This window comes from Musa acuminata, chromosome BXJ1-9 (genome assembly GCF_036884655.1).
Source record: "Musa acuminata AAA Group cultivar baxijiao chromosome BXJ1-9, Cavendish_Baxijiao_AAA, whole genome shotgun sequence".
NCBI lineage: Eukaryota > Viridiplantae > Streptophyta > Magnoliopsida > Zingiberales > Musaceae > Musa > Musa acuminata.
In genome coordinates, this window is record NC_088335.1 from 39,370,199 (window position 1) to 39,393,418 (window position 23,220).

The window sequence follows — 23,220 nt, forward strand, 5'->3', positions numbered from 1 at the left end:
AACTGCCCGTGTGGATGAGAACAGTGATCGGTTGTTGTTTGAGAAGGCCTCCAACTTTCATCGTTTGCGGGTTTGAGTAGTCGGCTAGTGCATGTACCGTAACTTCAGTCGGTTGTGGCTCTTCATCTTCATCTTCTTCTTCATGTTCAAGGCTCTCTTCTGGATGTTCAATGACCTCTTCTTCTATTGGTTCAATCATAAGAAGTCTCCCTTTACTACAGCGATGCTCACAGCTCCACGGCTCGTCACAATGCCAACATAACCCCTTCGCATATCGCCCCCGAAGCTCTTCTCTTGTTAACCTCTTTGGTGTAGGGACTTGGTCGATTGTAGGGGGGGCTGAGGGCTTCAATATTACTGGTTGAGGAGCGACCCTAGTCCTCCGAGCTTCATGGTTCAATTGCTCCTCTTGATGTCATGCGAAAGAGATGGCTGCCATCAACGTATACGGTTGTCGCGCTTTAACTTCTCCTCGGATCTCCGGCTTCAAGCCCTCAATGAAGGTCCTCAATAGCTGTTTTTGAGACCAATCACGAGTTTGATTAGATAACCTTTCAAACCTAGTTTGGTACTCCTGAATGGTGGAGGTTTGTCGGATCTTTGCTAGTTGTCTGTCAATATTCTCGTAATCGGTTGGTCTGAAGCGGATTAGCAGTCCTTCTTTGAATTGTCGCCATGAAAGAACTCCATAAGTATGTTCAAACCAGTCAAACCACTGTGTAGCATCCCCTTCAAGATGTATAGCTGCAATTTTCACCATAGATGCATCCGCGGTTTTGTGGTACTGAAAATATCGCTCCGCGCGCGAGATCCAACCAAAAAAGATTACAAATAGATGGGTTAAGGCAACAATATGCGGCTGAAATTTTCTGCAGCACAGATTTTTAGGTATAGCAGATTGGACGTAAAAGATCAGTGGTTTATATTGAGAATTTTTTGATGAAACCAAAGGGAAATCCACTGTTAGGAAGTGTCAAAGCTGTCATAAAAAATTCGTAGAGATTTGGATAGAAACAATATAGTATCAAGATCAAACAAACAGTGCTATGCGACTGAAATTTTACAGTGCAGATTTTCAAGTATAGCAGATTAGACGTAAAAGATCAATGGTTTATATTGAGAATTTTTTGAAAAAACCAAAGGGAAATCTGCTGTTAGGAAGTGTCAAAGATGTCATAAAAATTTCATAGAAATTTGGATAGAAAAAGCACAGTAGCAAGATCAAACAGATTGTACTATGCGGTTAGAATTCTGCAATGTATCTTTCGTCGTAGAGATGAAAACTTTGTGACGAAAGGTTTATGCAGCAATATAGGAACAGTTTTTTTTTTTTTTGGATTTTCGAATAAGGATAACTAAATTGCAGCAGCAGTAAGGTAGGAAACCAGAACATGTTGCAATTCATGGGGAGATCAAAGGATGATCCGCGGTGGTGGAGATGATGGCGGAATTCGGCGACGATCTTTTAAGCAATTGTGGGAATTGCTTTTGGCGGTTGTGGAGGGCTGATGGATGGCAGTGGAAGGGCAGCAAGATGCCAAGAACGCTGCTCTGATACCAGGTGATAGAACCCTTGCAGATTCTAAACTTGGGGTTGATCTCTTTAGGGGATCGGCCTCCTTGGAACTCTATAGGGGTTCCTCCCTCCAAGTTGCTGCTCAAAGGCTGCAGAAAAGATTCATCTATTGCTTAAGAAAAGTGATGGAATACATAGCTATTTATAGGGCTTCTAAACCCTAACTCATAATAGGACTCCTACTTAAGACTCTTACTTCTAACCAACTCCTAATAGGACTCCTACTCAAGACTCCTATTCCCTTACAACTCCTAATTCTTCTAAAAGAAAAAACCTCCTACATGAATGTCCCTCTCAATTAGAACTCTCCTAGCTAGAGTCCTAACAGAATGTCCCTCTCAATTAGGACTCTCCTAGCTAGAGTCATAACAGTTTTACATGAATGTCCCTCTCAATTAGGACTCTCCAAGCTAGAGTCCTAACACAGACTCACTTACCACTGAAGGTTGAGGGTTCGATACCTCATCCAACATAGTTTTTGAAGGTTCTGACTAGCCTCGCTGGTTAAGACCTTGATAGTTGATTGCAAGGTCCTGAGTTCAAATCTTACCTTCGTCACTTATCCTTTGCTAAAAAAACAAAACCAAAAAAATTGTAAAGTGGTTACTTCATCGATCGGATTCTACTGTTGGATTGAAAATGTTCTGGCTGGTTTTCTGCTAGCTGAAAGAATTAGCCAATTCAAATCCAGACTGGGCCACTCTACAATCACTTAAAATGCGAAAAACCTTTCTTGTTCCTGTTTGAAACAGTCATTGACTGGTATTACTTCTGTCCATTTGTGTTTAGTCGCTATCTTATGCCTCAAGACCCTGGAAAAAAATCAAGTCCTTAGTCGCTATCTTAATAGCAGAGGGAAAAAAATCTAAAAGAGCCCTCAAGACCTTGGAATCAAGTCCTTAGTCACTATCTTATGCCTTATTTTCATCAAAATTCTTAATGTTTAACTTTTTTCTATTTTTTGTTTCTTATGTTTTTATATATGTTTCTTATTTTTGTAATCTCTTTTTCTCTGGAGACGTGATTCAATTGATTTCTTTTTTCCTGGAGACGTGATCCAATTGATTGACCAATTTGTCTAACTTTTGACCCATTAACCAGACGCTTGGTCAAGTTGCTGCCAAATCCAGATCTGGTAGTTATGCTTTTGATAATAAAAACAACAGTTAAGGTTGTTACCTAAAGTGCTCAATTTTGTAAATAAGTATGTGAATTGAATTTTTGGTATTTCACTAATTTTCTCACGAGGACTTCTTTTTTCAACATAGATTTTTTATGACAGTCAATATGGTTACATGAGATTTATTATTCTTATGCCCTTTGTTTTTTCAATTAAATGACAGTCATAGATTGAAATTGATGATCTTTCTCTCCTGTCATGAGATATTGTTGTTCCAAAACTATTGACTTTGCAGCATCAATTTGTATTATGTGCAGCATTGAACTTGCCTGATTGATTAAAATCCTTAAAAAATGTATATTTTTTTTGTCTAAGTTTCTCAATTTCATTTAGTAGTATTATGTTATTGGTCAACTGATTTTTTATTGCAGGTTCAAAGAATTGAATTTGGTAGAAGAAATTGTTAAACAAGCACTGGAGTGCAAGTTTAATTTAACTGAAATAGTGCATCATACTACTTCTTACCATGGCAATGACCTCAGCTCTATCTCAGAGAGTTTTCTGAATGCCTTGAAGGTTCCTTTTCTTTTGTCTTTCTTTATGCAGTTCGACGTTAATTTTAAATAATACAAGTTGCAAATTCCTTCACATTTAGAGAGAAGGAAATAATTGTGCACATTGGTTGGCACTTGGCAGTTGGCACAATATGCCAAAAACACAAAGGCCACCAAGACCTGGAAAAACGAATGGCCTCCGGGTTTTTTTTCCTCTTTTGTGCTCCAAGGAGCATGGTTTAGTATGTAATAACCTTCTTCAGGAATAATACTTTCTATTTTCTGAAAAAAAAAGTAATACAAGTAGCTATACTTTTGTTATGGTGGTTTCATTTACTTAATTTCCATGCATGGTAACTTCTCAGCCATGGTCTCTATCTATCAGGCAATAGCAGTTGCTGGGATATATGATCATGAAGATTGCTGCAACCTTGAGTTGGCATTGTCTAAAAATTCATGGAAAGTCAGAGTCAAAAAGCTTTTGAGGGGATCAAAGAAGCCTGTCCTCCAACAAATTCAGCGTCTTATTAAAGAGGTAAAAAGCATTATTTGTTTTGTCATTGCTGGATTTCTTTATCTGATATTTAGTCTTTTGAGTTAGATTTGGGGATTTTATCAAAAATATTTGCATATAAAAATAATAATCCGTAGCTTGAAATGAACATCTGCTCCATGTCCAGATTTTTTTCCACTGATAACCAATTGTAACTTTAATTGTAGTGTCAACTAGTTATTAATCCTTCATATCTAATAGACTTGTAGGTGGTAACTAATATGAATAAAATTTCATCAGAAAAAAAATCCTTCCGGCTTTGTTCTTTCTGAGCAAGAAAGCAAGGTTCATCTCCATGAAATAATGGCTGACTATGCTGCTTGGTTCATACAGTGCCATCAGATTACTGACATTATGTGCCAGGAAACTGAAATCCTTTGAATAAAACCTCTTAGGAACTTTTTCAGCAATGAGAGAAACTCGTGTGAACATCCATGCAGGAACCGTACCATCTATTGTAAGTTGACCATGAAAGGAAAAAAATTTGCAAATTCATGCTCATGTCAAATTTGCAATTTGCTATGTCAAAGGTGCAGCTCATGTGAAATAAAAAAGGGCTACATATTATCTTGACCCATCAAAATCCTTGTACTGATGTCATTGACCAAACCACTCCATGGGTTCAAATATGATATTCTTTGTAATCCAAAGTTATGTGATTTTTATTTTTTCATAAATCCACCCAGCAATATTCTCTTTTAACATACTTTTCAAGCTGGGGAGATATCATAACAAGATTCATATCTCATCGTAGCTATGCTATAGGTGTGATAAGTGATCAATTAACCAATCCCTCTCTGTATATTGAAAGTGAAATTAATACTGTAGAATTATTCTTTGAATCGAGTAATCTTAGCAATGACAGACCATTTCAATGGGAAATGCAACATTGGTTGATTTTGTCAATGGCTAATCTTGAATTGGAATAACCTCTAGGAGCTGATCTCCACTACAGCTAGCTTCAACTACCTAACAATTTTCTTGAAGCTCATGCTTCGCAGTGCTACCTTTTGGTTCTGGCATTTTCCCATCACAAGTAATGACTGATTGTAATATATAGAAGTACACATTAGCTAACTATATATCGATGCTTTTGTCGATTTTCACTTTAGCACGCAGCAGCAGAGAGGGGGTTTGATTAATTAAAGTTTGGATTCACACTCTGTCCATGCTTAGCCCCCTTATTTCTACATTGTCAACAGTTTCCATGACTAACAGACCAATCATCTTTGGCTAAATCCATCAGGACGATGACCTTTGCATAAAGAATATATTCAACTGTCCCTCAAGAGATTGCCAGATACTTGTCTGTTTTATTCTCCTCATGGGTAGTATCAAGAGTTTTAATTTTGGGTACAGGTCCAGATCAAGGCCAGAAGAGGTTTGAGCCATACTGACATATAGTGTGTTGTTACACATACCGTGTTTTGAAAATGCTGAAAAATAAAAAAATCACTGCCTAGTATAAGCCCTGTATCGGGTAGTACAAGTCCTGTGTCCGACGGTATAGGCCCTAGGCTAGATATATTGGGTGGTGTGGGCCCTGTATTAGGTGGTCCAAGCCTTGTGCTATCATCGGGTTTATTTATCCTGGTCCATGTACTGGTAGGCTATTAGACTGGTCAGTACCGAACCATACCAGATGGTATTGCAAACCTCGGGGTAATATATGGTAATCAATACTAGCATCTGCTTTAAAGTGATGAGATGATCTGTCATGTGCTTAACAAACTCAAGCTCATTTAGAGGTCCAGCAAGATGGCGAACAAGAAAATATTTTTCTGATGGGAATTAATGAAAGCATTTAATTTTCAGCAAGCAGGCTTCCTTTGAGCACTATCCTATTAATTAAAGAAAATTCTGACACCAATCTGCCAAATGAAAAACCTCCAGCTGTTTTCGTGACCTTGTCATAGTTGATTTTAAACAGAAAAATACCATATGTAAGAACTGTCTATACTTTGTCTGAGCTGTCCTCTAACTTGAACTAGTAAATTAAATTCCTGGATAGGAGCTGAAACCAAAGGGTGTATTAATTATATTCTCCATCAAGATGTTATAAGTTAACTAAGCTCATCTTAAAAAAAAAAGGATTAAGCTCATATTTTCTGTGGAGACTTCATTTTATCTACTCTCCCACTATCTTTTTAATAAGATCGTACCAAGACATGATGGTGCTGGCCAAAGACAGCCTCCCAGTATCTCATGGTGTGGGCCAAAGAAAGCCTACCAGAACATCATGTTACGGACCTAAGCCATTGTTGACCCATCATTCCCATTAACACATTAAGCAGAATGCTATTTATGTTACAGAAATAGTATGGTTTTTCAAAATCCTATTTGATATTTCAGCCTTTAGTGCCTATCTTGAGTTAAAAGAACCCAGAAAGATTACTGCTTTGCTGCAATAGCTGAGAAAGCATACCCTCTTCGAACATTTAGATCCTGTTCAGATTTCACTGAACACACTTTGACCAGTTACCTCTGTGAATTATCATCCACAAACTACAGATCATGTGAATAGTTATTTAGTTCTAGACATAACCTTACTGAATCCAAGGCTATCTGAAGGATGCTGATCTTACAGTGTTGAACCTTTTAGTTTTTAATTGTTGTGGAAATGGGCTCACTTGAAAAACCATAAATTATGTCATTTGCTCTTCTCTTCCCCCTGCTTGATGCTGTAGGGTTCTATTCATGCATTCAGGTGTGGTTTCTATGTAATGACATTGCAGGGTATAGCTATGGGCATAGCATCTGAAGATCATTTTATGAGGGAAATTGCAGAAGTTCGGCAGATAAGCTTGCGATGGGCAGATGTTGCCAAAAAGGTGTAAATGACTTAGCACTCCATAAATGTTGCTTGACTTTGTGTTAGATGCATAATACAAACCAATGTACTTCTGTTTTTCAGGTTATATCAGATTCAGGGGACCTTGCACTAAGCGAGGTCTATAAGCTTATAAGTGAAGGTGAAAATTTACCTCTTAACTTGGAGAAGGAGTTGAAGGTATATACTCTTGTACAATGTAGAATTTGAGAGACTCTTGCAATCAGCTATTACTCATCCTCATTTTTATTCAAATTGATTCAGTCTTTAAGAGCTCGAAGTTTACTTTATTGCATCTGTCGGAAGCCTTATGATCAGAGAGCAATGATTGCTTGTGACCAATGTGATGAATGGTACCATTTTGATTGCATTGACTTGCATGAACCACCTCAAAAGACCTTCTATTGTCCGGCATGTCGGCCATCTCTTGAGGAGTTTATATCTCTTCCACAAGCGATGCGCAATGAAGAGAGGTAAGAAATGGAACTGTATGATTTCTTAAGTCTGTTATTGCTAACAGTTTCTTGATGCAGTTCTGTCATTACAATGCTAAATTCACTTTTGTCCAGGAATACAAGTATCCATGTCTTATAGAATAGCTGTCAAGCATGCTGGTATTTCATTTTGTTCTATTACACATCAGATAAAACTTGACTTTTGAGACTGTAAGACTATTTGAAAAAGACTTAAAGGTGCAAGGAACAAAAGAGCTCTACTTCTCGCAAATTATTTTCTCAGTTGTCGAAGATGTAATTGAAATGCCCTTCTTTCTATGAAAGAGTTAAATATGGTTCCTTATTATGTTCAATAACATACTATGATGCTTCAATGCAAACGTATGGTGAATTATTTCCTAGAGAAGATGAGATTTTGATATGATATTCCATGTTTAGGCCTTTGTTCTTGAAACATATATAACTTTTTCAGGATATTAGATCATTTATCAAAATTTTGCAGATCAAGCAATGTAGGTGGACCTGATACACCCCCAGTCTGCCAGAGAGAATCAAAACGGAGAGGTTCAATAAGTTTTGGATCTAATTTGCATCAGAAATTGCAGGATGCAGTTGATTTACTGGAAGTTTTAAGATTTAGTGACATTGATCAATTATGGAGAGAAAACAAAAGGCCTCTTCACAGAACAGCCAAAAGACGTAGTAAGTTGGGAGGTGTTTATGTTATTTTGGCTTTCAATTTTTAAAAGAATAGTCCCCAGTCATTATTCTTGTACTGTTTATTCTTTAGTTATTCATTTGGTGATGGCTTTACATGCAATAACATTGTTGCATCTTGCATCTTGCATGATACCTTGCCTTCGTACATGATCGTCATCAACCTAGGTCTACACTGCCGGTGAGATCTCATCCGTGAGTAAGACAATGCTAGAGATGAAGCTGTCTTCTTAATTTTCTTGTAATCAGTTATTCAATAGTTCATAAGCACTTAATCCTTCCTCATTCATTCGTTTGGAGATTTCCTTAAAATTTTGCCTGTTGGAACTATTTCTTCTGAGCTTATTGTTTGATTATATCTCATTTTGCTCTCTCTATGAATCCTGAGCTTGTGAACTTGCATCTTCATTGGAAACCTTTTGCTGTGACCTTTGATTAATTTCTAACATGTTATATGTGTAACTCTTCAGGGAATTGCTTGTTCCCTGACTGAAGAACTTGCTTGTTCCCTGACACATCATGGGGTCACAGCTATTTGCCAAATTGTGTTTTGGTGCTAGTGTAGCTCATACCCAACATGTAAAGATTACCTGTTGTGACAAGGATTTAATACCAGTCCCATACTAGTTTTGGTAAGCTACCTGACCGATATGGTACCAGAGTATCAACCTGTACCATTTGGTCTTATTGGATAAAATAATAAAAAATAGTAGCGAATGGTATTATACCAGTAAATAAGGTATATACTATATACCAATTGGTAAGGTTGAGATTTGAAACCTTGGTTCCGTTCCACTCTTGTAACCATTCATGTTTAGTAGCTTAATTTTGTTTTGGAATGTTCTTACGCAACATGATAGATATCCCTGATTGTGATGCCTAATTGTCACTTCTGAGTCTGTAACTGTCCATGTATGCCTCAGTCAGACTTGCTTTGGCTTCGTGATAACTCTTGTATCCTCAACAAGGCAGTTATATGCTAGTTGATGGTGATTGGCCATGATTAAAACTGTTTTATTTGGTTTCATTCTTAAACTTTGGCATCCTAGCTGCTTTCATATCTTGCTGATTCGTCTATAAGGGCAAAGTGCTAACCACTCAATAAAGTTGATTTGTTATGGTTTAGAGAATAATGTCAATTTGTATATTTTTTTCTATATTATCAGCATGCTAATAGCTTTACCATGAAATTTAGTAATATTTTATATTTTCTTAATTGTTATTTAGCAAATTTATGTATTTTCTTGAGGCTCTTGCACAGTCCCTTATCCTACCATCTGCTTTGCATTACGATCAGCAGAAACATAGACAAACTTTATGATTATATATTTCTCATTCTGAACGGTAACTTTATAGCCAGGAAAGTCTTGTTCTCTTTATTATCTGATCTAGCTAATGTCTTTTGCTTTGTCAAGGATGGAAGGTTTCAGTATTTGATGAGTTGGTGTTCCAGCTCTTGTAGTTGTTGAGATGGTCACAATAAAAGATCTGATTTTTCTTAGTTTGACTAGTGATATTGACCTAATCAGAGCTTGATGATGGGAAAATGTCCCTCTAGCTGACCCCAAACAGTTGGGATTTTGTGGCCGCTTTTTGTTTCAAACTTCCTTTGTTCCAGTGATCTATGATCAGACTGGTGTGTCTCAGACCAAAGGTGTCCAAACAAATTTTTTTACTACTTTTAGGTTTCTGATTATTTCAGCCACTGTTTTTTCTTATAGTTTTGCTATTTAGACAAGATTTTGAAATATATCAACTGCTTACATGACTTTTTCCTTCTTTCTTGTACTTATTACAGTAAAACTTTAATCATCAACTTGGGGGTAACAATTGCCAGACTCTTGCGCTTGTGAGTACTTGTTCTTGGCAAATATGCACTGAATGCTTTAAAGATGCGACCAAAAACACAGATGGTCCACAGCTTGGCGATGATAGCCATTAGCCTGTGCATGATCATGATCCCGTTGAAGTGGGCCTCGGCATTTGCTACTGTTGCACAGGTCCATAAAGTCATGCTGTTGTTCTATGAGATGAAAAGGGTTCACATGGAGACATTCTTAAAGAACTGTTCAACATCCATGGTTGTAAGAAAGTGATGGGGATTAATGGCAGTCTATGAGGAGTCCTTTGTGTTGCGGTGCAAGTGGAAGGGTCGGGTCCACATGAACCAGGCCAAGGGAGCACGGTGACATCGGATTGATGTGAGCTGGTGGGGCCGGCCTGCTCTATCTCTGGCCTGTGGAATGTTGCAGGCCGCTAGTTGGTGCCTTTTGCTGCTGACATTTCACATGACCATGTCTACTGGGAAGATTGCGACTCCCAAGTACATATTTTTCCACATGATATGTGAGATGTCTTGGTTCCGTGGGAAAGCACTTGAACCAAATGAATTATTTGGTTGATACTAATGTCCTAAAGTTTTTTTTTTTTTTTTCTTTTACTTTGAGCATAGCCTTCTCTAGGGTATTTACCTTGTATGTTTTTGTGACCATATTATTGTTGCTTGATCCAGAGGCAATGTGTCTCACATTTAGCATCCAAGTCTTTGTCTTGGATGTATGAGATGTATGTGTATCTTACCCACTTTTCGATACGATTCATAGAGTTTAAAATCTTTCTCAATAAAAAATTATTGGCAATAGCTCCTTTGCTTCTTCATCTCTGATGTTGTCTTAGGCTAATGGTGATACTGTTGTATTTGTGGTGGCCAGGCTCTGTTGTCACCTTGCCATGTGCATCTGGAAATAACAAGGTACTTGTAATTTGCTACATGTATTTACACCTGTTTTCAAGTGGAGAACACAATAAAATATCAAAAAGGGAAGGGAGACTAAAATTGTCTCCTTAAATTTATTATTTTTAATTGCTGAGATTTTGATGTTTACTTGCCTTTGTTAAGTGCTTATTTTTGTGGTTTCTTAAGATTATAACAAACATTAGATCATCCTCTCTTTCTTTTCTTTCTTGGAAACTCCAGGATTCTTTTTCTATGACAAGGACTGTCATGCCAATCAGCATATATCGAGATGACTTAGATACAGTAGTAGAGAAGTATTGGCACATATGATTGAGGTAAGTGGGTCAACTTTCTTTTTTGATAAAAAGTAGTTATTCTCGTTCTTTTATTTTGGATTTGAGATCACTAATATAATTGGCATCTTATCCAATCCTTGAAGGGGTTTTTTCTTGTGAGCTTGAATAGTGTTTTGTTTTAGTAATTTATCATGATTTTATGAATTCTTAATTAGTTTTTCCAAAGTCATTTTCATCCCTGTCGTGATACCTACTTGCAGGAGCATAACGAGTTAGTAAATTGTTATTGTCGTTCCTTTTGAATTGCAAACATTGGATTACACAAGCATAATTAAATAGAATACCTGATTGGCTTGAAAAATTTTTAGTTTACTTCAATCTTTAGTTTTGCAGCCACGTGTAAGAAACTTTGTTTGGAGAGCAAATAATATAAGCTTGAGAGGTGGATTGGTTAAGCTGTGTTCGTAGTGCGTCTCCCACATTAATTGTTGCCCACGTTCTTCCTATTAATGTTTGCTACCTCTTGATGGCAACCGCTGCCGGCCTTCTTCAGTGTATGCGAGGTATGTAACTTTTTATCTCCTTTCTTCTCTGGCATTTGGACACGCACGCACTGTCCCACATGTTTCTTCCTCTGTGACTGATGGCAGCAATACTTTTTTTTTTTTTGTGTCTTCGTCTCAAAAGTCAACTTTTTTTTTTCTGAGGAAGAATTCTAGAGACAAGCAAGTGTAGAGTTCACTTCATAACCCATACCTTGTTAACCTACCATTTTCATATCATCTGCAATGCAATGCATCACAAAATTACTCATTTTGTGGCATCTAATCACATCTTAATTTAATGATATTAATTTCTCATTCGAGGATTTTTTTTTTTTTCCTTTTCCAACTCGTGTACTACTAGAAATTTGATTTTTTTTATTTTTTTTTTGACCGGTCGAGATATATGTCTTTCAGTTTGATTTCATGGATTAAAAAAAATAAAAATATTATTTTTCTCCAAAGAAGATTAAATAAATAAATAAATAAATAGATAGGATTTCCGTGTGTATAAGAACTTAATGACCAGTCCAAAGGATTTGATGTTTCTCTCAGATACCTTAGTATCATTAGCACTCTTCCTTGTATACATCATCCTGCTTAATGTCAAGTGGAGGTTGGAAAGAGTCCCAACTGTGAGAGAAAGCGACGGCATCTTTGTTGCATGGGCTTCTAAAGTTTGGTCTGCTTGTGATGTGGATAACTTGACCAATTGCTATCTCACTCATATTGCCAAAATTCTCCTTGACATTATCACATAGATTTTTTTTATTTTTCTAGTTATTATTATTATTATTATTGTGAGGAACAAACAAAGACTTCCATTGGGAGCTGTTGTATGCATCCAAATCATAGTTGAGACTTTAGGCATTTTCCAAGATGAAGAAAGGAGCCAACCACTACACTAAAGTCCGATTACACTTTTTTGTGTGTTGGACTTGGTGGCAACAATCAATAGGGAGGACCACCCAAGAAACAAGGAGGATGAGAAGGATAAGAAAATATATACATCCTCGAGTTGTAGAACATTTTATGCCATAAAATGTTTCTTTGGTAGAATAATTAGCCAAATGAATCGATAAAGAATTTTCATTAGTAATAAGTTAAATTGACAAGGCTTTCTGCAGGATCTATGGAAAGAGAGGTGACAAAAATATATAACCTCGTTGTGAAATAAATAAAATATTTATATTTATATGCATATTTAGATATGATAGAGGGCTCTTGTCATAAATTGATACGACGCCAAAGGCATATGGAAAGAGACATAAATATAAAAATAAATAATTCTAATAATATAAAAATAAGATAATTTAATCAAGCTTTCGTCAATGTGAAGTTTACGAGTGAGTGACAAACGTGAAGGCGTGATAAAAGATTTTGATAGTTTATCGTAAGCAACCAAGTTCGATCTAATTTTTATCATCTATCTTTTAAAAAAAATAATAAAGTGACATAAATATAATCGTACTTTGTTCGTAACTACTCTCCTAAATGGATATATTACAATAAAAAAATGTATATATATAATATTTGTAAATGTTAAGGGTATTATGGTCAATTACGAGAGTAGAGGAAGAGTCGTTGTTTGGGGTCCATCCTTCACACCTTCCCGCCCCTCGTGTTCTTAACGTGAAGCAAAGCAACAACACCAACAACAGTAGCAGCAACACCAACTACTGGTCCACGAGAGACTACAACCTTCATTTCACCTCCCCGATCTCTCTCTCTCTCTCTCTCTCTCTCTCTTTCTCTCTCTCTTTCTTTCTATATATATATATCTATAATCTCATCTCCTCTTTCCATGTCCTCTTCTATCTCAATCTGGAGAGAGAGTGTGTGTGTGTGTGTGTTTAGATGGAAGCTGGATGGTGTGTCTCGTGGTATGGGCAGCTGAAGGAGAATTCCAAAGGGATCGCATTGATCTCCCTTTTCCTCTTTGCCTTCTTTCTCCACCTATGGTTTTAGGAGATCATGCGATTCCTTAGGAATTTTCCGTCGGTTGCTGAATCTTCATCTCTCTCTCTCTCTCTCTCTCTCTCTCTCTCTCTCTCTCTCTCTCTGGGCTTTGGCAAACAACAGACATCATCTTCCAGGTTCTTGCTATGCTCACTGATTCATTGAATAAGCTTTTGCTATAGTAGAACATCAACTCTGTTTGCTTAACAAGGAGTTTTTGCTTTTCTTATTCGTTTTGTTCCTCCTTTTTGTCTTTCTTATTCGTTTTGTTTCTTACCGATGAAGAAACACTTGTTGGTCTACTTTTTTTTTTTCCTTGCAATAAAGAAGGACAAAAAGGTTTATCTAAATTAAAGAATTAGATCTACCGGTAATTTCATGATGAGTTTTTTGTTAGGAAACAACAAGTTTTAGGAGATTACACACGTCACATAGATTTGTAGAAACAACCAAATCAGTTCCTTGTTACAACCAAATCGGACTCCAAAGGTGATGAGCTTATTGATGAATGCAGAGGATATAGCAGCATTCAAGACAGAGAAGAGATGTCTTAAATGATCTTTAAATTTTACACAAGGCTTCTTAAATGAAACACAAATACTGCAAACTGGTTTCCTTGCATCCACAGACTAATTTATACACCAAGTGATTTTTTATTTCCTTTTCTTTGTTTCTTCGAGTGATGTCCTACTAATTCTATCTATCTGCTGCTGAGGAGTAGAAAGGAGGCTCTACTAATTCTTCTTCTTCTTCTTCTTCTACTTATCATTTTATTCGTAAGGGGGAGAATTTTGTGATGGAAAAGAAAGAGAGAGAGAGAGAGAGAGAGATGTTCATATTTTTTTGTGATGGTAAAACTAGGAGAAGGGATGTTTAATCAATCGCAGCTCCAAATTGCTGGACCGGGCCTTATATCCATCTTATTTTGGCAAACTGAGCCCAACCCATTCTCGAATGACCATTTCTTTTCTTGATATTGCCGAAGAAGAAATTTGATATGAATTTTGCTCGGGATTTTCCAAATGAATAAATGCATATATGTCAAGTGCGGACGAGCAAAGTAAAGTGTCCTACTTCCTTTTTTCCATCTATTATGTGAGTATTTTATTTATTTATTCTGCTGTTGACGTCCATAACGACCAAAAGAGATTCCTACCCCTTTTCTCTTCATTTTAAATATACAGTTAATGATTTTATTGAACGAATATATATATATATATATATATATTGTTATTTATATTTAATGAAAAAAGATGATTAAGTAACTTAATGATGAACCACTAGTGCATGAAGCTCTAGTTGGACGGACATGGGCATGGGAAGAGAATCGATGTACCGAGTACATTACACATACGAAAAATAAAAGGAAAGTGACCAACATAGGAGGAGGAGGATAAAGGTTTTCTTCATTTAATTTGTTTCCTATGGAAATATCTATCTTGATTAACATGTCTATTAATCATGGTTTTATAACCATGGAAGAAGCCACATGTCTTTTATTGTGCTATCTCTCTCTCTCTCTCTCACTCATGCGAAGAAGATGTTTGCATCAGAGAAGGAAGATGATGTCGTCTATCGAAACTGCTTGGAAATGTGTGCTTGCTTGCATGTGTCTCTTCTCTATGTTGTCGTCGTATTATCTTCATATAACGAGACTAAGGCACACTATTGAAATTGCTTGGAGGAAATGTGCTCGCGCGCGTCTCTTTTCTATGTCGTCGTAGTTGTATTTATCTTCGTATCACATTGTTATTTGCTCCAACTGCATAGATGTCATCATTTAGAATGTTGCATAAAGAGGGTCGGGTCTTGGTCTGTTTATACGAATCCACCAAAGGAGATGGAGATGATGACATGTGAATCCACTTACCCATGGAGTTTCACTGCTTTTCTTAGTGGTGGTAGACTCATTCCTGACTCGTGTCTTCATAAAGCTGGAGATTCTTCGATTGCAATTTGCTTACTTAGTTTTACAGGTCATGGGCACTGATTCCCAAAGTTGGTGGAAAGAAGCTTGTTCATTTCTAGCTAGTTGATTTAGTAACATCTATAGATGCATGGCATTTAAGAGAGAATAGTTATATCAGTATTAATCTATCTATCTATCTTAGGAGGATCTTTTTTCTGGGTAATGATCATACTATAAAGATTATTGATAATTATACTATTAGGATAAAGATGTATGATGGTATGATTCTCACTATTCAGGGTACGACATGTCAAAAACCTAAAGAAAAATATGCCATTAGGTTAGTTAGATGACTTTGGCTACGTATGAAAGCATTAAAATCTGTAATATGTCATATTAAAATACAAAAATAACTTTTATATCAGGATTGAAATCAATTACTTAAATCTAGTTTAACGATGCATACCTTTTGATGTTATCTGTTCAGATATTTCTGTTTGATTTGCAAAGCATCGTCCTTAATTCAAAATCGTTATCAATCTGTATGGAAGAACTAGATTATTTCTCCTCTCTTCCTATCCTTTCACAGGGCTAACTAGATTGATGGTTTTAGGGAGAGAGTTGAGAAAATTATAATCCCAGATAGAGACATGCGTCTATGCGTGTCTTGTGCGTCTATGCAGTCCCTAGAGGTCTTATCTATTTATAAGCAAGAACAAAGGGTCTAGAATAAGATATAAAAGATATATTTAAAATCAAAATAAATAAAATAAAATTTGTTTGAAAAATAATTTTATCTAATTGGATTCCAAAGAATTTTAAAAAAGTATTTTATACATACCCATGAATTTTAAAATAAGCCAATAAGTCCAATAAACATAATAATATTATATTAAGTCCAACTATCAATGCTAGTCATAACAGTTGTATTTCATCAATGTCATACTCCCTTCTATGTATCACAACATTATTAATCTTTCCTAATATAGTCCATAATGACCCCTATAATTTATCTTGTCAAGACAATCCTATTATTACATTCAACCATAATATGCATAAATATAGATATAAATAGGATAGCAGAAACAAATAACTTTAATTAAACAAGAAGAATGTCAATAATAGCTAGCATCCACATAAATATGCATCACCATGACTTGCTCACAAACCTCATTCTAAGAATATTTTCTTTGAATACTTTACACTGTAAGGCTTTTATCAATGGATCAGCAATCATCATAGAGGTGCTCAAAGTTTTCAATTGATACTTGCTGTTTCTAGATTCTTTCTCTAACCATCAAGTACTTTATCTCAATGTGCATGGAACCACTAGAGTATTTGTCATTCTTAGAGAACAAAACTACTGCGGTGTTATCACAAAATATCTTTAGTGGCTTGGCAATTGAATCGACCACACCAAGTCCTAAGATGAAATTTCACAACCATAAAGCTTGATTTGTGACCTCAAAGCATGCCACATATTCAGCTTCCATTGTTGATGATGCAATAAGCGATTGCTTTGCACTTTTCCAAGAAATTGCCACACCAACTAATAAGAATACAAATCCTGAAATGAACTTCCTACTATCGAGGCAATTTGTAAAATCAGCATCTGAATATCCTGTCACTTCAAGATAATCTGATCTCTTATATGTGAACATATAATCTTTCATCACTTGCAGATATCTCATTACTTTCTTTGTAGCTTTCCAATATTCCATTCATGGGTTACTTTGGTATCTTCCCAGCATTGCAACTGTAAAACTAATATATGGTCTTGTACAGGTTTGAACATATATTAGACTTCCAATTACGTACCCATAAGGAATATTTTTCATTTGATTCTTTTTTAAGTCATTTCTTGAACAGTGGTTTTGACTGAATTTTTAACCTCTAGTAATCGGTATATCATTGGTTGAGGAAAGCTGCATATTAAATCTCTCCAAGATACGATTAATATATCTATTCTGAAACAATCCTAATAATCCTAGAGATCTATCCCTGAATATCTCAATGCCAATAACATAGGTTGCCTCATTCATATCAACCATCTTAAAGTTCTTGTTGAGAAATATCTTGGTTTCGTGCAATAAACCAAGATCACTACTGGTAAGTAAAATATCATTCACATATAAGGCCAATATAATAAACTTGTCCTACTTACCTTCAGGTATATACACTGATCAATAGTATTTTTCTTAAATCCGAAAGAAGTAATAGTATTATGAAACTTTATATACCATTGTCTAGAAGTTTGTTTAAGGCCATAAATGGATTTCTTAAGTTTACAAGCCCAACCTTCTTTTTCCAATCCTTCAAGTTGTTCCATATATATTTCCTCATCTAGATCCCCATTCAAAAATATTGTTTTCACATCCATCTGATGCAACTCAAGATCATAATGAGCTACTAATACTATGACGATTCTCAATGAGTCCTTTTTAGAAACAGAAGAAAAAGTCTCATTATAGTCGATGCCTTCCTTTTGAGAAAAACCTTTGGTCATAAGTCTGGCTTTATATCATTCGATATTGCTCGTTGAATCGCGTTTTGTCTTAAAGACCCATTTACAATCGACTCTTTTACAATTATTGGGTAATTCAACGAGATCCTAGACATTATTCTAGACCATTGATTTTAACTCTTCTTTCATTGCATCATACCATTTTTTAGAATCATTACTTTCTATAGCTTGTGAAAATGATAAGGGTTCTCTTTTTATTCCTATATCATAATCTGATTCTTGTAGATATACCACATAATCATAAGAAATGATATGTTTCCTTTTCCTTTGAGATCTTCTCAAATTTGTTAATTGTGATTGTTCTACAAGATCATCAGCGACGACATCAACATCATATGAGAGTTCTTTAATATTATTTTGTTGTGCACCCTCATCAATACTCTTATTGATTTTAGGAATAGCAATCTCTCGAATAGGAAATGATATGGGAGAATTAACCTTTCTCCTTAATATCAAAATTAATCCTTCGAGATTTTTCACTCCCACTTATTTCGCTATTTTCTAGGAATTTTGCATTACCAGATTCTACTACCCTCATACTATGATTAAGGCAATAAAATCTGTATCCCTTGGATTTTTCTTGATAACCAATAAAATATCCTGAAATAGTTCTTAGATCCAATTTTTTTTCATGTGGATTGAATACTTTTATCTCTGTAAGACATCCCCAAATATGTAAATGTCTCAGACTGGGCTTCCTACCAGTCCATAACTGAAATGAAGTTGATGTAACTGACTTACTAGGAACCCTGTTTAAGATATACATAGTTATCCTAAGAGCTTCACCCCACATCAACTCAAGTACAGAGGAATAACTCATCATGCTCCTAACCATATCCATAAGAGTACGATTTCGCCTTTCAGAAACACTATTCTGTTGTGGCACACTTGGTAATACATATTGAGCATAAATACCCCGTTGTTCTAGGAATCTAACAAAAGGACCAATATTCTGACCAGATCCATCATATTTGCCATAAAATTCATCACCTCTGTCATAATTTTAACTTTTTTATCTAATTGTCTCTCAACCTCATTTATGTATACTTCAAGAGTATCAACGGCTTGAGACTTTTCATGTATTAGATAAACATAGCCATATCTGAATAGATCATCTATAAATGTGATGAAATACCTTTCTCCACTAAAACAAGGAATATGGAGTGGTCTGTAAATATCAGTATGAATAATCTCAAGGAGTTATTTACTTCTTGTGGTATTTTTTTTTATATGTTTAGTTTGCTTTCCCTTAATACAATATATACAAACATCAAAATCAGTGAAGTCTAAATGTTCCAAAATATTATCCTTTATTAATCTTTTAATTCTTTCCTTAGAGATATGCCCCAATCGTCTATGCCGCAATATAGATCTTTTATTATTGAAACTACGTTTCAATCTAACACTTGATTGTATGGTCATTAATGTCTTTACAAACTCAAGATCTAAATTAATTCTATACAAACCATCACACAGAATTTCATAACCAACTTTTATTGAATCATAAAACATACTGAGTTTGCCACTATCAAAAGAAAGACAATATCCTAACTTATTAATTCTAGAAAGAGAAACTAAATTTCTAGAAATTATAGGAACATAACATGTGTCAATAAGATCCATAACCCGTCTCTAAGCATAGACGATAAGTTCCCATTGATATCACTTTCGCTTTAAGACGATTTCGCATAATGATAAATCTTCCATGTTCTTTTGGTTTCTAAATTGAAAAAAATCTCTGCATGTTATTAGTAACATGAGTTGAAGCACCAGAATCAATTCACTAAGTGTTAGAAGGAACTTCTATAATGTTTGATTCGAAACACACAAAAGTCGAGTTAATACCTTTCTTTTCGAACCAAATCTTACATTTGATGCGGTCCTTCTTCACATGTCCTTTCTTACCACAAAAGAAGCACTTTACAATAAAAGCTTTCTTTTCATTAGTTTGTTTAATATTTCCAGACCTAGCAAATCTTTTTGATGGATAATGCTTCAACTTTCTTTTCTTATTACCAGCTCTGTGAGTAGTAGTCATGACATTATATGAACTTTCCTACCTTAATCTCAATTCTTCCTGAACGCACATGCTAGTTAACTCATTCTAAGTCCCACTTATTCTTATTTATATTGTAGTGAATCTTGAATGGGCCAAACTAAGAAGGAAGAGAATTGAGAATAAACTACACGAGGAAAAACTCATCAACATTCATGCCTAATGTTTTAAGTTTTGCAGCTTTGTCAGCCATATTGAGGATGTGATCCTGAATTCCTCGAGTGCCATCATACTAAGCCATAATCAGTTCTTTCATTAATGTGTCAGCTAATGACTTATCAGCAGATTTAAATCTGTCTTCAATAACCTTTAAATATTTGTGTGCGCTAGTTGCAATCGGTAATGAAGTCTTTATGTTATTTGCAATTGTCATTCTTATAAACATTAAACTAAGTCTATCATATCTTTCTCAAGCTTTTATTTCATTGACTTATTCTACAGTACTTTCATCAGTCAAGTCTGTAGGCTTTTCAACAAGTAATGCTAAATCAAGATCTAATATACCCAGTGTAAATTTCACATGCTCTAATCATTCTGAATAATTTGATCCAAAGAGTACTAATGTATAGGCGGAAGTACCGCTATAAAAATATAGAATAACATTAATACTTTGAGTTTGTTAGAAATTGATGAGCTATTGATATCATCTATATTACACCTTTGGGTGAAATATTGACATATCTAGTATTCACTCAAGAATATTTATGAAGGATTGATATAATCCTTTTGGAATAGTATTGTTACCTTTGGGTATACAACCCAAAACTACAAGGATATTCTACCCCCATCACATAATTATTTGAATTAGATTCTCCTTTAGGATTATCCAAATCTCCTAATTATATGTGTCATTATGAATATTATTTTCTTAATATCATTTAGGACTAATTCCTTAATATTATTTTATAAGTCATTAGTCTATGTCACTTTAGTGACTACAAGACCAATACAATAATATAAAATAAAATTTAAAATATCCTATAAATGATATAACTTTTATTGTAATTCATATCATAAAAGTCTATTATCCCAGGCCACTTTGGCAACTACAAATCAGATAAAACTTAGGGAGATGAATTACAAATAATATTCATCAAATTTCTTTAATTTATGCTAAGTTGTTCAATAATAGAATAACAACCATAATAATTATTGAACATTAATGCTAAGCAGTTCAATAATAAAATAACAACCATAATAATTGAATATTAATCAACAAAAGAAAACTCATATGATAATCATGATAACATATAAATCATGCCTTCATATGAAAAGTAAACATTATTTTATAATTTCAAATATATACATGTGAATAAGTAAATAAAATTCTAAAAATAATAATTAGATTTTGATTTTATTTACCACATGTATAATCAATAATTCATATGAGAAAACTATAAAACTAAACCATAATTTATAGTTATATATATATATATATATATATATATATATATATATATATCAAAATTAAATCCAATCAAATGATTAAAAATATAATCATGATTAAATTTAATCATAATTATAATAAATCATATTTATTAATTTTATAATTGAGAACATAAACTAAATTTCTTAATTTCATAATGATAAAACTATAAATATTTGATAGGATATAAATCAGAAATATGTGATTTATGAAGGGCAGAACTATAATTTGGCAGAAATTAGACCCGAGGGCAAAACTATAAATATGTTGACAGAACATAAATTAGAATTACGAAATTTACAAAGGGCATAATTATAATTTTATAAAATCTAGCCTCGAGGTCAAAACCATAATTATGCCAAAAACCCTAATCTGCCTCGTCGTCGTCGCCTGCACATGCGGCGCTGCTGCTGTTACTAGCGGCGCGGCTGCCTACGCACGGCTGCTGCTGTTACCAGCGGCGCGGCTGCCTACGCACGGCCGCTGCCGCCACGGCGTTGTTGCCACGAGGCTGCCACTGCTCGCGCGCGACCGTTGCGATGCTGTCGTTGCCCCCGCGCGACGCGCACGGCTGGTTGTGACTATTGCCAGCGCGCGGTCGCTGTGGCGGTACCTGCCCGCGCACGGTCGCTGCCGCCGCAGGGCTGCCTCTGCCCACGCGCGGTCGCTGCTGCTTGGGCGCGGCCTACCCGCTCACGGACGCCGCTTGTGCGCGGCACCTGGCCGCTCGAGGTTGCCGCATGGGTGCGGCCCACCCGCGCGAGGCTGTCGTCGGGGCTCTCTGCTTGCATGCGGTCGATCGTCGCATGGGCACTGTGATGCCCGCGTACGGCTACCACCGCTGAGGCAGGCATGGAGACGTTGCCGCCAACAGATTCGCAGCAAGGTTGACGATGACCATTGCTGCTTAGCAATTCTAAGAGGATAAAGGTAATCCATGCATCGTAAATAAATTAATAGATCTAATACATTTGATATAAAATACCTAGGCTATGATATAAGTATAAAAATCTGTAATATGCTATATTAAAATACGAAAATAATCTGTACGCCAGGATTGAAATCAGTTACTTAGATCTAGTTTAATTATGTATACATGTTTCAGTCCTAAAGGTCTTGTACGTGATAGAGTCTTGTCTATTTATAGACGAGAGCAAAGGATTTAGGATAAGATATTAGGATATTTCCTCCCATCAAGGTTATCTCCAAAAGAATCCTGGCTAAAATATTTCATAAGAATCCAATTAATTATTTTATATATCTTATCCAATTATAAAGGGCATAAAAATCTAACAACATACCCTAAGAATAAGATTAAGAAGATTGTATGCTAGTTATAAAGGAAGAGAAGATCACAACTAATATATATAAATATATATATAAATATAAATATAAATATATATATATATATATATATATATATATAGTATTATTATAAGCATTGTGTAACAAGTAAAAAACATAGATTAAAATTTGTTAGATTAACATACATGCTTGCATCGATTCATTTTGATATTTGGAAGTCAGTCATCAATTACATCACTAAGCGGCATAAATTATTTTCCCTTATTCATTAATGCTAAGTGTATTCAAACAAGAAAAATACATGTGTTTTCAGTATTTTCATCTTTTAAATCAATGGTAAGACTTGAATATGGGAAAAGGATCAAGTGTTTGTTTGTAGATAGATAATGGAGAAGAAGAATATACGAGTGGAGAGAGTTTGATATTCGTACAGTCCTAACAAAATGGGTATGATCGAGCGGATAAACAAACATATAACTCACTCTTTTGAAGAGGACTAAAGCATTACTAATACTATATGTCTGCCCAAGTCATTTTGGGCAAAAGCAGTAAAGACTACCTATTTATTATGCTATTAATTAGTCTCCCGATTGCAATTGAGTTTAAGACACCTATCAATAAATATATGGATTGGTAAGCTTCTTCTTTACATATATTTGGT

General features: G+C 35.3%; 1 protein-coding gene across 5 annotated transcripts in view; it reads left to right on the plus strand.

The window, feature by feature from the left end:
* The window catches only part of LOC135593502 (lysine-specific demethylase JMJ17-like), a 53,614-nt gene extending 43,151 nt beyond the window's left edge, over positions 1-10,463 (plus strand). For 2 of the 5 annotated variants that reach the window (XM_065083599.1, XM_065083601.1), the window contains 7 exons: positions 3,128-3,272; positions 3,636-3,785; positions 6,539-6,634; positions 6,718-6,813; positions 6,898-7,106; positions 7,591-7,790; positions 9,604-10,463. In XM_065083599.1, coding sequence (XP_064939671.1) covers positions 3,128-3,272; positions 3,636-3,785; positions 6,539-6,634; positions 6,718-6,813; positions 6,898-7,106; positions 7,591-7,790; positions 9,604-9,614 — 907 coding nt within the window. In that variant the 3' untranslated portion in view covers positions 9,615-10,463. The other 3 variants (XM_065083600.1, XM_065083598.1, XM_065083597.1) reach the window with 3 other exon arrangements.
* Positions 10,464-23,220: the final 12,757 nt, after the last annotated feature.